Source organism: Oncorhynchus tshawytscha, linkage group LG12 (genome assembly GCF_018296145.1).
Source record: "Oncorhynchus tshawytscha isolate Ot180627B linkage group LG12, Otsh_v2.0, whole genome shotgun sequence".
Classification (NCBI taxonomy): domain Eukaryota; kingdom Metazoa; phylum Chordata; class Actinopteri; order Salmoniformes; family Salmonidae; genus Oncorhynchus; species Oncorhynchus tshawytscha.
Genome location: NC_056440.1, coordinates 44,471,958 through 44,485,658, shown reverse-complemented (window position 1 = coordinate 44,485,658; position 13,701 = coordinate 44,471,958). Strand labels below are relative to the sequence as shown.

The 13,701-nt window shown below is 44.3% G+C and overlaps 2 protein-coding genes across 3 annotated transcripts in view; one reads left to right on the top strand and one right to left on the bottom strand.

Annotated features, from left to right (window-relative positions):
* The window catches only part of kiaa0825 (KIAA0825 ortholog), a 147,222-nt gene extending 143,789 nt beyond the window's left edge, over positions 1 to 3,433 (bottom strand). The window contains exon 1 of the mRNA XM_042330687.1: positions 3,338 to 3,433. The gene's annotated coding sequence lies outside the window, so the exon portion shown is untranslated. The remainder of the gene's footprint in view (positions 1 to 3,337) is intronic.
* Positions 3,434 to 3,691: 258 nt separating this feature from the next.
* Positions 3,692 to 13,701, top strand: part of slf1 (SMC5-SMC6 complex localization factor 1) — a 36,973-nt gene continuing 26,963 nt past the window's right edge. For both annotated transcript variants that reach the window (XM_024439549.1, XM_024439550.2), the window contains exons 1-14: positions 3,692 to 3,972; positions 4,320 to 4,431; positions 4,985 to 5,063; positions 5,624 to 5,855; positions 8,168 to 8,321; positions 8,426 to 8,560; positions 8,722 to 8,778; positions 9,210 to 9,356; positions 9,446 to 9,612; positions 11,533 to 11,664; positions 11,814 to 11,955; positions 12,612 to 12,783; positions 13,008 to 13,153; positions 13,458 to 13,594. In XM_024439549.1, coding sequence (XP_024295317.1) covers positions 3,959 to 3,972; positions 4,320 to 4,431; positions 4,985 to 5,063; positions 5,624 to 5,855; positions 8,168 to 8,321; positions 8,426 to 8,560; positions 8,722 to 8,778; positions 9,210 to 9,356; positions 9,446 to 9,612; positions 11,533 to 11,664; positions 11,814 to 11,955; positions 12,612 to 12,783; positions 13,008 to 13,153; positions 13,458 to 13,594 — 1,826 coding nt within the window. In that variant the 5' untranslated portion in view covers positions 3,692 to 3,958. The remainder of the gene's footprint in view (positions 3,973 to 4,319; positions 4,432 to 4,984; positions 5,064 to 5,623; positions 5,856 to 8,167; positions 8,322 to 8,425; positions 8,561 to 8,721; positions 8,779 to 9,209; positions 9,357 to 9,445; positions 9,613 to 11,532; positions 11,665 to 11,813; positions 11,956 to 12,611; positions 12,784 to 13,007; positions 13,154 to 13,457; positions 13,595 to 13,701) is intronic.

Below are 13,701 nucleotides of genomic sequence, written 5' to 3'. Positions count from 1 at the left end.
CACCATGCCATGAAGAACAAAATGAACACTCAGTATTAGGAAGGTGTTCTGAACTGCCTACCGCTATCACCTTGCTGTAAATAAAACACCTGGCTTCACCTGAAACACTGTTGTGAAGTGCCTTCCCGCCCTGCCTCTTAGTTGTGAGACATGTTACTTTATCCCAGAGAGTCATTATTTGAAAAATATACAGTACCGGTCCAAATTAGACACACCTACTCATTCAATGGTTTTTCTTTGTAGAATAATAGTGAAGACATTAAAACTATGAAATAACACATATGGAATCATTCAAAGTAGCCACCCTTTATTTGCCCTGATGACAGCTTTGCACACTCTTGGCATTCTCTCAACCAGCATCATGAGGAATGCTTTGCCAACAGTCTTGAAGGAGTTCACACATATGTTGAGCACTTGTTGGCTGCTTTTCTTTCACTCTGCGGTCCAACTCATCACAAACCATATCAATTGGGTTGAGATCGGGTGATTGTGGAAGCCAGGTCATCTGATGCAGCACTTCATCACTCTCCTTGATCAAATAGCCCTTACACAGCCTGGAGGTGTGTTTTGGGTCATTGTCCTGTTGAAAAACAAATGATAGTCCCACTAAGAGCAAACCAGACGAGATAGCGTATTGCTGCAGAATGCTGTGGTAGCCATGCTGGTTAAGTGTGCCTTGAATTCTAAATAAATCAAAGACAGCAAAGCCTCCCCACACCATCACACCTCCTCCTCCTCCATGCTTCACGGTGGGAATCACACATGCAGAGATCATCCATTCACCTCTGAGTTTCACAAAGACACAGTGGTTGGAAGCAAAAATCTCAAATTTGGACTCATCAGACCAAAGGATAGATTTCCACTGTCCATTGCTCATGTTTCTTGGCTCAAGCAAGTCTCTTATTATTATTGGGGTCCTTTAGTAGTGGTTTCTTTGCAGCAATTCGACCATGAAGGCCTGATTCACGCCGTTTCCCATGAACAGTTGATGTTGAGATGTGTCTGTTGCCTGAACTCTGTGAAGCATTTATTTGGGCTGCAATCTGAGGTGTAGTTAACATTAATGAACTAATCCTCTGCAGCAGAGGTTACTCTGGGTCTTCCTTTTCTGTGGCGGTCCTCATGAGAGTCAGTTTCATCATAGCGCTTGATGGTTTCTGCGACTGCACTTGAAGAAACTTTCAAAGTTCTTGAAACGTTCCTGATTGACTGACCTTCATGTCTTAAACTAATGATGAACTGTCATTTCCCTTTGCTTATTTGAGCTGTTCTCGGCATAAAATGGACTTGATCTTTTACCAAATATTCTGTATACCACCCCTACCTTGTCACCACTTAACTCCTTAAGGTGGTTGAGAGGATGCCAAGAGTGTGCAAAAATGTAATCAAGGCAAAGGACGGCTACTTTGAAGAATCTCAAATATAAAATATATTTTGATTTGTTTAACACTGTCTTGATTACAACATGATTTTATATGTGTTATTTCATAGTTTTGATGTCATCACTATTTTTCTAGAATGTAGAAAATAGTTTAAAAAAAATAAAAGCTGGAAGTAGGTGTGTCCAAACTTTTGACTGGTACTGTGCATAAGATAGACAATGACAAATTTGGCAATTAATTAGGTCACAAAAAAAAACTGGCCATCTTTCCACTTGGTTACAAACACAGCATTAGCCCATTAATATAAAAGGCCTTCTATTAAAGGGGAAATCTGGGATTCAAACAACAATAAAGCAATACCCTGCCACTTTTCTTTTTGGCGAACAGCTGATAGATGGGGCTGGAGAAATGTAAAAACTCTCAAATTCAAGGCGCAACGCATTTTCCCCCTCAGGACAATGAAAAGATTTTGCATTGGGTCCCCAGATCCTCAAACAGTTTGACAGCTGCACCATCGAGAGCATCCTGACTGGTAGCTTCACCGCCTGGTATGGCAACTGCTCAGCATAAGGCGCTGCAGAGGGTAGTGCGTACATATCACCGGGGGCAAGCTTCCTGCCATCCAGGACCTAGAAACTAGGCGGTGTCAGAGAAAAGCCCAAAATATGGTCGAAGACTCCAGTCACCCAAGTCATAGACTGTTCTCTCTGCTACTGCACGGCAAGCGGTACCGGAGCACCAAGTCTAGGTTCAAAAGGCTCCTTAACAGCTTCTAACCCCGAACCATAAGACTGCTGAACAATTAATCAAAATGGCTACCGGACTATTGGCTACCCCCCCCGCCCTTTATTTTTTACACTGCTGCTACTCGCTGTTTATAATCTATGCATAGTCACTTTACCCCTACCTACATGTACAAATTACCTTGACTAAACTACCCCCGCACATTGACTCGGTACCGGTACCCATGTAGATAGCCTCATTATTGTTATTTTATTGTGTTACTTTATTTTAAAAATATATTTTAGTTTATTTATTAAATATTTTCTTAACTCTATTTTCTTAAAACTGCATTGTTGGTAGAGGGCTTGTAAGTAAGCATTTCACGGTAAGGTTGTACCTGTTGTATTCGGCACATGTGACAAATAACATTTGATTTGATAAGCTATGGCCTACAGTGTTTATTTTTTACAACATTGTGAACCAATAATTGAGTTTAACAAACTCATATTTTGGATTCTGATGGGGTAAGACAGTTGAACTAAGCTCAGGAGGCTTTCATGTTATATTCTTCAATAACTAATGGCTATAATCAATTTAAAAGTCTAAAAATGGATGCACTAATGCCGGATTGCGCCCTTAACAGTTTAGCCTCTCTCTATTAGCTCACATGTGAGGTCAGAGCCGAATAACAGAACGGCCTGCATACACTTTTGCCTGTTATAAGTGTGAGGTTTAGATACAACAAAACACAAATTAGAAGCTATAAAGTACTGATGGCTTTTAATCCATTTCTTTGTTACCAAGAGACAGCCATCAATATCATAATCCCATTAGGGGATTTTGAAGAAGTAGCCTATCTAGTAGCCTACAGCCATGAGCCTAAGTCAAGGAGGCAATATAGTGAAAATAGGCATATAAAGCCCAATGAAACCTTTTTTCTTCTCCTATATCTTCATTTAATAAACTGACCATGGGTACAGTCAGAGGCATATATTTCGCTTGTCTCAGCCTGTCATGTTGTCCCTTGGTCCCATTGATTGGTCCCCATGTAGCCATACCAGAAAGAGAATTGGATACATTACAGACTAACGTTACTCTACATTGGCCAAAAGATTTTAAAACGATTAAGAATCCTGCATGCTGAGGATACACAACCTATTAACGTTTTTGAACGCCTACAAGGCTATGAAAACGTTTGAAATATACATATAAATAGACGATAGGCTACACACCTCTCAATCAGAGCGTTTTGTTTGCAGTCAATGAAAATCTGTTACAATCTGCTCCATTTGTAACTAATCTGAATTATCCACAAAGCGTCTGTGACAACCACCCGGAAGCAACCAAGGGAAAACTTCCGCAGGTCGGAATGCTCCAAGTTTCAGGCATAATAGGGAGGGATTTTAGTTAATCTTTTTTTATATTCAACGGTTTTGAGACGTGATACCCATGCACAATTGAATTTGTTATGAAAATTATAATATAGGAATTTGCTTCTCATTAATGAAACCATGCAATGTTAAAATAATGTGTGTTTAAAAAAATATATGTGTCGTGGACCCCCCCCTCCCACTAGCGCAGTTTACTGTCAAGATAGAGTAGTTTCTTCTTAGCACAAGAGTGGCAAAACACCTATATTTTGCTCAATGATAGTCCAATATGTTGCTAGTTTATTAACCCGTATGCACGATTTAATTGTAGTTTCGATAAATATAGCAACATGTTGTTGAACGAATCAAATGTCAGTCTAGAGAAATAAAATATTGACGGCTCGCGAAATGGTATCGACTGTCAAGTCTGGTCATGGCGTCTGAATTTTGGCGCTAGCTAGATAGCGTTAGTGTGGACGTCACATGCACATGCCAAGGTACTTTAACGTTAACGGTATATTGTTTTTAGTTCAACACTAACCGAACTAGTACCTACTAGACAACTAGCCAGTCTTACTGACATATCCAGGGATTTAATGAAAGCGCAATATGAACTTCCCCTCGGGCGTTCTATTGGTTTCTACATCATTCTGAAATTCCATTGACGTCCTCCGCTAGCTAGCTAACGTTAACTGGCTAGTTATCTGCAGTTCAGATACCCACTGAAAACGTCTGTTGCAAAAGTAAAGGACAGTCTTGCTAGCTTGCTCTACTGTTATTTCTACTCAAGCAAGGCATGACATAATGTATAGTAGACTAGTCTTCATGTGTTGTCTTTTATCAGGATGGTGGACACCAAACATGTGTTCCAAGTGTCTGGGATCAAGAATCTCCAGAAGAAGGGAAAGTTGCTCCATGGAATCGTTCAACTGGGTGGAAAGTACATTGGTGGCTCTGTAAGTGTTGACATCATAGCTACGGGCTTTCCCGCTCAACCCTCACTCTCCCCTTTTTTATAAGCAGAAAATAGCACCAAAGGCCAGGCTGTGAGACAGCCATTATGAGAGCTGGATGGCACCTGTCACTGTCAAGACAGTTCATTGAGGAAAGATGAACAGTGGGTGATTAGTCCTGAAAACTGACCTTAATTGGTTTCTGATGTTGGGATGTATTTTTGACTCTGTCATTTTATCCTTGCCCTCAATTGGCTCTTATTATAGTTACTGTACATTTGCCTCCAGTCTCAGGGGCACACAATGTGCTGCAAAGTTCGTATCCCTTTATCCCCGCCAGGACTCTGCGGGAAGGTCACGGCAAGAACGGTCACTGGTCAGTTTAGAACTTTAGTTGCTGACCTCTTGCTATCCGTTGTTTTATTTTCTATGTACTAGGCCTATATCAAATGAGTTGGCCGACCGCGTAGGATATTTTCAATGCCACCAAAACATCACGCTTTTATTTAGATGTTTTGCCTTGGTGGAGTCAAACGCAGATGTGTTGATCTTCCAGGTTTATAAAGACGGAACTACCCATCTGATTGTCACCCGTGAGCTGCCGAGTGAGAAGTTCATGGCAGCCTGTGCAGGAGGTAAGTGATGATGAACGTAAGTGTTACACTTACTAGGTGTTCTGTAAACTGAGTGTACTAAACATTAGGAACACTTGCACTTTCCATGACAGACTGGCCAGGTGAAAGCTATGATCCCTTATTGAATGGGCAATAAAAAATATTTAGGTGCTTTTGAACGGGGTATGGTAGTAGGTGCCAGGTGCAGCGCTGCTGGGTTTTTCACGCTCTACAGTTTCCCGTGTGTATCAAGAATGGTCCACCACCCAAAGAACATCCAGCCAACTTGACACAACTGTGTGGGTCATTGGCGTCAACATGGGCCAGCGTCCCTGTGGAATGCTTTCGTCACCTTGTAGTCCATGCCGCTACGAATTGAGGCTGTTCTGAGGGCAAAAGGGGGTGCCACTCAATATTAGGAAGGTGTTCCTAATGTTTTGTACACAGTGTATTAGGTAGTAAGCTTTGACAAAGTCAGCTTGTACAGACTAGGGATTCCACAGCTTAATACTCTCATGGACCTTTCATAAGTAGCATTTTAATTATTTTGTGGTGTTTGTCGTTTCTCTTCCCTCTGTCAGGCAAATGGATCGTGACTCCAGAATATATTTTTGACTCTGTTAAGAATGGTTCGTGGCTGCCAGAGGGGCCCTATGAGTTGGACATTGTCTCCAAGGGGGGAGTCCCTGGGACCTCTAACCCAGTGAAGGTGTGGAGGGAGAGGGTGACCAGCAGGGCCATGGCTGGGGCCTTCGAGGGTTGGAGGGTCCTCCTGATGGTCAATGAGCCTACTCGCAGAGACATGCTCAGAAGGTGGTCTTTAGAATTGTAGTGGGCAGTAATGTGTATATGTGTGTGTGTTTTAGCCATACATATGTAAGAGCCTACGCTTGAGTAACAGTAATAGACAATGAAGAAATGTCTGAGAATGGAATTCTAAATACATGTGTCTTTAATGATTAATGAATTTGTAAAATGAATGGATTCACATTCAAGGCATAAAGCTTAAGTTACAAGCATTACAAGGCATTCCAAGCATATGCCGTGCATTTTGAAAGTATTCAGACACCTTGACTTTTTCCACATTTTGTTACGTTACAGCCTTATTCTAAAATGTATTAATGTATCCCATGATTCAATGGTCCCCCCTCAATCTACACACACTACCTCATAATGACAAAGCAAAAAAGTTTAGACATTTTTGCACATTTATTAAAAACATAACTAAAATATCGCTTTTACATAAATATTCAGACCCTTTACTCAGTACTTTAAAGCACCCGTGGCAGTAATTACATCCTTGAGTCTTCTTGGGTATGACACTACAAGCTTGGCACACTTGTATTTGGGGAGTTTATCCAATTCTTCTCTGCAGATACTCTCAAGCTCTGTCAGGTTCGATGGGGAGTGTCGCTGCATCAAGGATCTCTGTACGTTGCTCTGTTCATCCTTCCCTCGATCCTGACAGTCTCTCAGTCCCTGCCACTGAAAAACATTCCCACAGCATGATGGTGCCATCACCATGCTTCACTGTAGGGATGGTGCCAGGTTTCCTCCAGACGTGATGCTTGGCATTCAGGCCAAAGAGTTCAATCTTGGTTTCATCAGACCAGAGAATCTTGTTTTTCATGGTCAGAGTCCTTTAGGTGCTCATTGGCAAACTCCAAGCGGGCTGTCATGTGCCTTTTACTGAGGTGTGGCATCCATTTGGCCACTCTACCATAAAGGCCAGATTGGTAGAGTGCTGCAGAGTTGAACTTCTGGAGCTCTGACATAGTGGCCATTGGGTTCTTGGTCACCTCCCTGATCAAGGCCCTTCTCCCCCGATTGCTCAGTTTGGCCAGCTCTAGGAAGAGCCTTGGTGGTTCCAACCTTCTTCCATTTAAGAGTGATGGAGGCCACTGTTCTTGGGGACCTTTGGTGCTGCAAAAAATGTTTTGATTCCCTTCCCAGATCTGTGCCTCGACACAATCCTGTCTCGGAGCTCTATAGACAATTCCTTTGACTTCATGGCTTGGTTTTTGCACTGTCATGCACTGCCAGCTGTGGGACCTATATATAGACAGGTGTGTGCCTTTCCAAATCAAGTCCAATCAATTGAATTTACCAATCAAGTTGAGGAACATCTCAAGGATGATCAATGGAAACAAGATGCACCTGAGCTCAATTTTGAGTCTTGTAGCAAAGGGTCTGAATACTTATGTAAACAAGGTGTTTTTTGTCACAATACTTGTTTTCTCTTTGTCATTATGGTGTATTGTATGTAGATTGATGGAAAAAAGTGTTTTTTAAAATCCATTTTAGAATAAGGCTGTAACGTAGCAATGTGTGGAAAAAGTCAAGGGGTCTGAATACTTTCCCGAAGGCACCGTAGATCCTAAGGTTAACTTACAGGACAGAGCGTGAACAAAGAGATGCACACTAGGCCAGAGGCCTAGGAAATGAGAACATGCAACCTTCCTCCATTGACTGGATACAGGATAAGAGTGAGAACAAAGGCATTTCCATTTCTAACATCCGAAGGTGTAACCTTTCAACCCGAAACAAACCACCATTGACATATCAAACGTTACCAAGTTCACAGTAACCTCAACACTCCCAGGCACCGATCTCTACAGGGTGTCGCAGCGTCTAAGAGCTTGTGCGACGGATGAGACCAATGTAAATGAGACCGAATTCCTGAGAAGACAATCGAACTCCTTTGCATGATAGTGTAATTCAGAGGTCACCCTGTACAGACACACGTAAGAGGTCGTCCATCTGTATAGATAGCATCAGTTATTCTCCGTGAACAAGTTTCAGATAGAGACCAAACATTGAATTAATGCAATATCTTCCATCACACTAGTCCTCTGGATACTGTAACATAGAGATACATGTTGGCCCCTCAGAGGGGGAAGGGCTGACTAGTCCTTGGGCATTGACCTTTTTGTTCCCTTCACATTTTCCGTGCAGCTCCAGGTGACACACATTAGGGCCAAGCCTACAGAATCGTCTTGAAATGAATTGACCTCAAACCTTATGCTTAGACATGTAAATGATGCATTTCTTGTATCCTGTATTTGCTACATCATATATCAGACACACCTGTCACTTAATTTATCATGAACATATATTTTTTTCAGAATCCTAAAAGCTGGGAAGGCCAATGTGTACTCGTACCCTCCTCCCTCCCATGCTGACGTGACACACGTGTTGACAAAACACGTTGCAGAGCATGTGAAGGCCCACAATGCACCATGCTACTCCATAGAACACATGGCCCTGCATCTTTTTGGGGTAAATGTCTATGTAGAGATCTGTTGATTAGCGTAATTAACAATTACACCCAGTGAAAGGCTTGTATAATAAGGCTCAATCTAAGTACTCTGTCTTGTCTTCAGGAGGACGTGTGTTCTGATATGGGTTTAACCTGGACAGAGGGCCAGCCAGAGGAGACACAGGAGGCCAATGACGCACTCTCCACAGACTTTTCAGAGCTGGAGAGCGAGGCCAGGGACTACATCTCTCAAATAGGGGTGAGGGGCAGGTCTTTTCAAATCCGTCTATGTTTAGCAATGAAACGCAAGGTTTCCAATCATTGTTTTTCCGGGCGAAAACTCATGTCAGTCGTACAACTTTTTCAGTCGTCATTTTAATGACTGCATGTGTGACATTGTGGATGGCTCGTTTCATGCAGGAGCGGAAAAGACTCCCAGATATCCTGAGCTACTATGCCCCCGGACCGTACGCTCAGGTATGCAGATCTGCTCAAAGCGTCTACCATACATGCGTATTATACAACTGTAAATGAGTGTGTGACGTGTCAAAGGAGATCAGGTCATTCAATTTCCTTTATGTCAGGCGCCTCACTGAAAGGTGACATTTTGTGCATAGACGCATCATATCCGGGTCACCTGATTTAACCAATGCTGTCAGTTGATTGGTGAAGCGTGATTGGCAGAGCTATTAAAGGTAGTCTCTCACTGTCCCTCCGGCACCTTCCCAAGTGGATTTTCTTCCGATTGCTATTATAAACGGCCATGTAGTTCTTTTTCACATTTCCTAAGTTCATATTCAAGTGGGCAATAGATGACAGTTACCGAGATGACCTGATGAACTTCTGACGTCCTTCTCTTTCTCCACCCCAACTGCTCACGCCATTGTCATCTCTCTATTTTTTTGTAGACTGCTGTAGCCAACTTCAGCAACGTGCAGAGCCTCACTGAGTGTGGTTTATTCACCCAAGCCCTAGAGGAGCTCCAGTTGTACCTGCTGCCAGGGCAGCTCCCCCCAGCCCCATTCCTCCAGCCCCTCATGCGTCATGCTCTCCACGTAAAGACCACACAAACTGTTTGTTGTCCATTGTCAAAAAATCTAAACCTGATTCCCTGGCTACTCATAGCTCCTCTTTCCCCATCCAGGGGGATGCCAAGCCTTTCTTTCTCAGCGAGTTCCGCACGGTTCTCCACAGCATCCTGAGGAACAACCCTCCCTGGGGTTCTCCAGCTAGCGGGACATTCTTCATGAAGGTGCTACAGTGTCCCCAGTGTCGAAAAGGAGTCTGGCCCCTTTTGGAGACATCACTCAGGTATAGAACACTAGAGAGACACTTATACAAAGGCCATAAACTGTATGTCCCAATAACGTCTGTTCAAAAGATCATTTTAACATGAGATACCCAAGTCTCCTGTATTTTCATGGGCTATCTGCAATTCTACTATATCCATCTCTCTTTTTTACATACCCTACCGGTGAAAAGTTTTAGAACACCTCATTCAATGTTTTTTTCTACATTCTAGAATAATTGTGAAGACATCAAAACTATGAAATTACACATGGAATCAAGTAAGAACCAAAAATGTGTTAAACAAATCAAAATATATTTTATATTTGAGATTCTTCAAATAGCCACCCTTTGCCTTGATGACAGCTTTGCACACTCTTGGCATTCTCTCATCCAGCTGGAATGCTTTTCCAACGGTCTTGAAGAAGTTCCCACATATGCTGAGCACTTGTTGGCTGCTTTTTCTTCACTCTACGGTCCAACTCATCCCAAACCTTCTCAATATGTTTGAGGTCGGGAGTTTGTGGAGGCCAGGTCATCTGATGCAGCGCTCCATCACTCTCCTTGATCAAATAGCCCTTACACAGCCTGGAGGTGTGTTGGGTCATTGTCTTGTTGAAAAACAAATGACAGTCCCACTAAGCCCAAACAAGATGGAATGGCGTATCGCTGTGTTGGTTAAGTGTGCCTTGAATTCTAAATGAATCACAGACAGTGTTACTAGCAAAGCACCCCCACACCATAACACCTCTTCCTCCATGCTTTACGATAGAAAATACACACGTGGAGATCATCCATTCACCTACACCGCGTCTCACAAAGACACGGCGGTTGGAACAAAAAAATATCCAATTTGGACTCCAGACCAAAAGACAAATTTTCACTGGTCTAATGTCCATTGCTCGTATTTCTTGGCCCAAGCAAGTCTCTTCTTCTTATTGGTGTCTTTTAGTAGTGTTTTCTTTGCAGCAAATCCACCATGAAGGCCTGACTCACAGTCTCCGCTGAACAGTTGATGTTGAGATGTGTCTGTTACTTGAACTCTGTGAAGCATTTATTTGGGCTGCAATCTGAGGTGCCGTTAACTCTAATGAACTTATCCTCTGCAGCAGAGGTAACTCTGTGTCTTCCATTCTTGTAGCGGCCCTCATGAGAGCCAGTTTCATCATAGCGCTTGATGGTTTTTGCAACTGCACTTGAAGAAACTTTGAAAATTCTTGAAATGTTCCATATTGACTGATCTTCATGTCTTAAAGGTTGGACTGTTTGCTTATTTGAGCTGTTCTTGCCATAATATGGACTTGGTCTTAACCCTATTCGGTATATCTTCTGTATACCAACCCTACATGGTCACAACGCAACCGATTGGCTCAAACGCATTAAGAAGGAAAGACATTCCACAAATGAACTTTGAACTTTTAAGGCACACCTGTTAATTGAAATGCATTCTAGGTGACTACCTCATGAAGCTGGTTGAGCGAATGCCAAGAGTGTGCAAAGCTGTCATCACGGCAATGGGTGGCTATTTGAAGAATCTCAAATATATTTTAACACTTTTTTCGGTTAGTACGTGATTCCATATGTGTTATTTCATAGTTTTGATCTCTTCACTATTATTCTACAATGTAGAAAATAGTCAATATAAAGAAAAACCCTTGAAAAAAGCAGGTATTCTGGCGACCGTGTCAGCGTGCATGCCCCCAGCCCGCCACAGGAGTCGCTAGAGCGCGATGGGACCCGGACGACGCTGGGCCAATTGTGCGCCACTTCATGGGTCTCCCGGTTGCAGCAGGCTGCGACACAGCCTGGGATCGAATCCGGATCTGTCGTGACACCTCTAGTACTGCAATGCAGTGCCTTAGACCGCTGCGCCACTCGGGAGCCAATCCTTCTCCTTTTCATGGTGTACCCATCTTCCTCCTTTTGGTGTCTCTGTTTCTCCAGGTTCTGCATGGGTAGCAAGCCCTGTCACTCACTCCCTAGCCCCGCCTCCCCAGAGCTGCTCCGCTTCCATGGTGACCTGCAGGCCTTTATGCTCGAGCTCTTCAAGTGTGACATGCACTCAGCTAGCAAAGGGTAATCCCCACCGACGGGACACAGGCATATATTGGCGTAATGTAGAAAACAGGCGTCACTTACTTGAAACAACTTCGATAGTTCCAATCAAAGTCATGCACCACAGACACGACACTGGATATTTCAACATGTTCTCCGTCTTCCCTCAGAGAGGCGGGAGACTTGCGGTCGTCCGTCCTCTACAGGGTGTTCTGGAGCTTGTGGGAGCACTCGACGCTGGCCTCCAAGGCTGTGCAGCAGATCGCCCAGCTCCTGGTCCAGGCCTCATTGTGGGAACGCTCTGTCTCGGAGGTAAACCTGGACACGTTCCCAAGTCCCTGTTCCTGTCCTCACCAACATTCCAGTCACATACAGTAGGCCTACATCCCTGTCCCGCCCATAGTTCAGTTCAAAGTCGATTCTGAACTTGCAGCGGTTCCCAAATTGTGGGGTGCTGTGTCAGCAGGGGAAGTGCAGGGATCTTTTATTTAAAAAAAAAATTGGGGTGGGGGGTGGGGGGGACTCAGTTCCTCTTGTCATGTTAGTCATTTACAGACCTTAGAGATATTTGTAACTTATCAGAAATGCCCAGATCAACTAGCCCATGTCAGCTGTTTTTGTTTGTTGTTTTTTTAGGTATTTTAAGCCATAGATATTGTTGTAATTAAAAAAAAATTGTCTCATGAATAGACATTAGACAAGCCTAAATGTGTAGGGTTGCAAGAAAATTTGCTTTAGAACTGCAACATTTTCTATGCTCCCATGGTAACATTTGTAGAATTGCAGGTAATCTAAACCTTAAACCTGCAAAATTCTCTCCACCAACAAGAGGGGTGTGAACAGTGCTTGTGCACATAGAAATAGACTGGTGCGGGGAGGAATTGCAGGAATTGTAATGGAATTGGGCCCTCACTCTGGTCCAGCTAACTACCCATCTCTGTTTTTTTGTGCTGTGGTTGTTTGCGTAGGGTCAGGAGAGGGACTGTGAGAGAGACCGGAGGCAGACGCTGGTGCTGACCCTGCAGGACACGCTGGGCGTGGTGGTGGACTACTGGTGGCAGGAGTACAGCCGCCTCAACCGCAGCCTGGTGGACAAAGGCCTGGAGGACCTGGCTCAACACATCGCCATCCTCTGTCAGGGTACTACTCTGCACTGCACGCAGGTCTGAGGCTCCGTCCCGAGCGGCACTCTGTTCCCGATTTATAGTACACACTACCTGTGGACCCCTGGTGAGAGGTAGTGCACTGTATAGGGAATCGGATACCATTCGGGACGCAACCAGTCTGACACACAGCAGCACAGTTTTAATCATGTGTTCTAACTGCTCCCGTGTTGATGTGGATGGTATTTTTCCTGCCCTCAGACCTGCCCCCGGATGTCCTCCAGACGTTTGTTCCCGGGATGGTCCCAACCAGGCTACGGATGGTCACGGCAGACGCCATCTTTAGGAACGTGTGCTGCAGGAACGGCATCATCATAGGAGCAGAGCCCATCTCGCTAAGGAAGATTGTACGTTTTGGCCAAGCCTACGTTAGAATGTGTTTGCTTTCCCCATCTTGGCTCTTGTGGTGTAGTACAAGTGCAACAGCGGTACAGTGTATTGGAGCTCTGTTGCACATACAGGCCAGTTATTTTGTTGGGATCAGATTCTCCTGCTGCTGTCCTCACTGCTGGGCCTCCCACTGTCACAGCTGCTAACGCTGGTGTCTTTATTCCTCTGTCTAACATACACACACACACCTCCTATACTACAGACCCTCTCTATAAAGACCCTCTCCTTCATCCTAGTGTGTGTGTGTGTGTGTCCTGACAGGTGTCCTCCTACCTGCCAGCCCTGGGGAGGCTGTGCGCGGTCAGGACAGGTGGCTCCAGAGTCCCCCGGGCAGACAGCGGGGGGCCTGGGACTGAACCCACCTCCTACAGCTGGAGCACCCAGGGGACTGATACAGGGTGAGTCTGTGTGTCTGTGCCCCCGCTGACCACTCCAGTCAGGCTAGAGGCCATACAACCAACCTCCCTGAGGAAGGTGTAGAGGGGGGGAAAGCTGTGTGGATGGG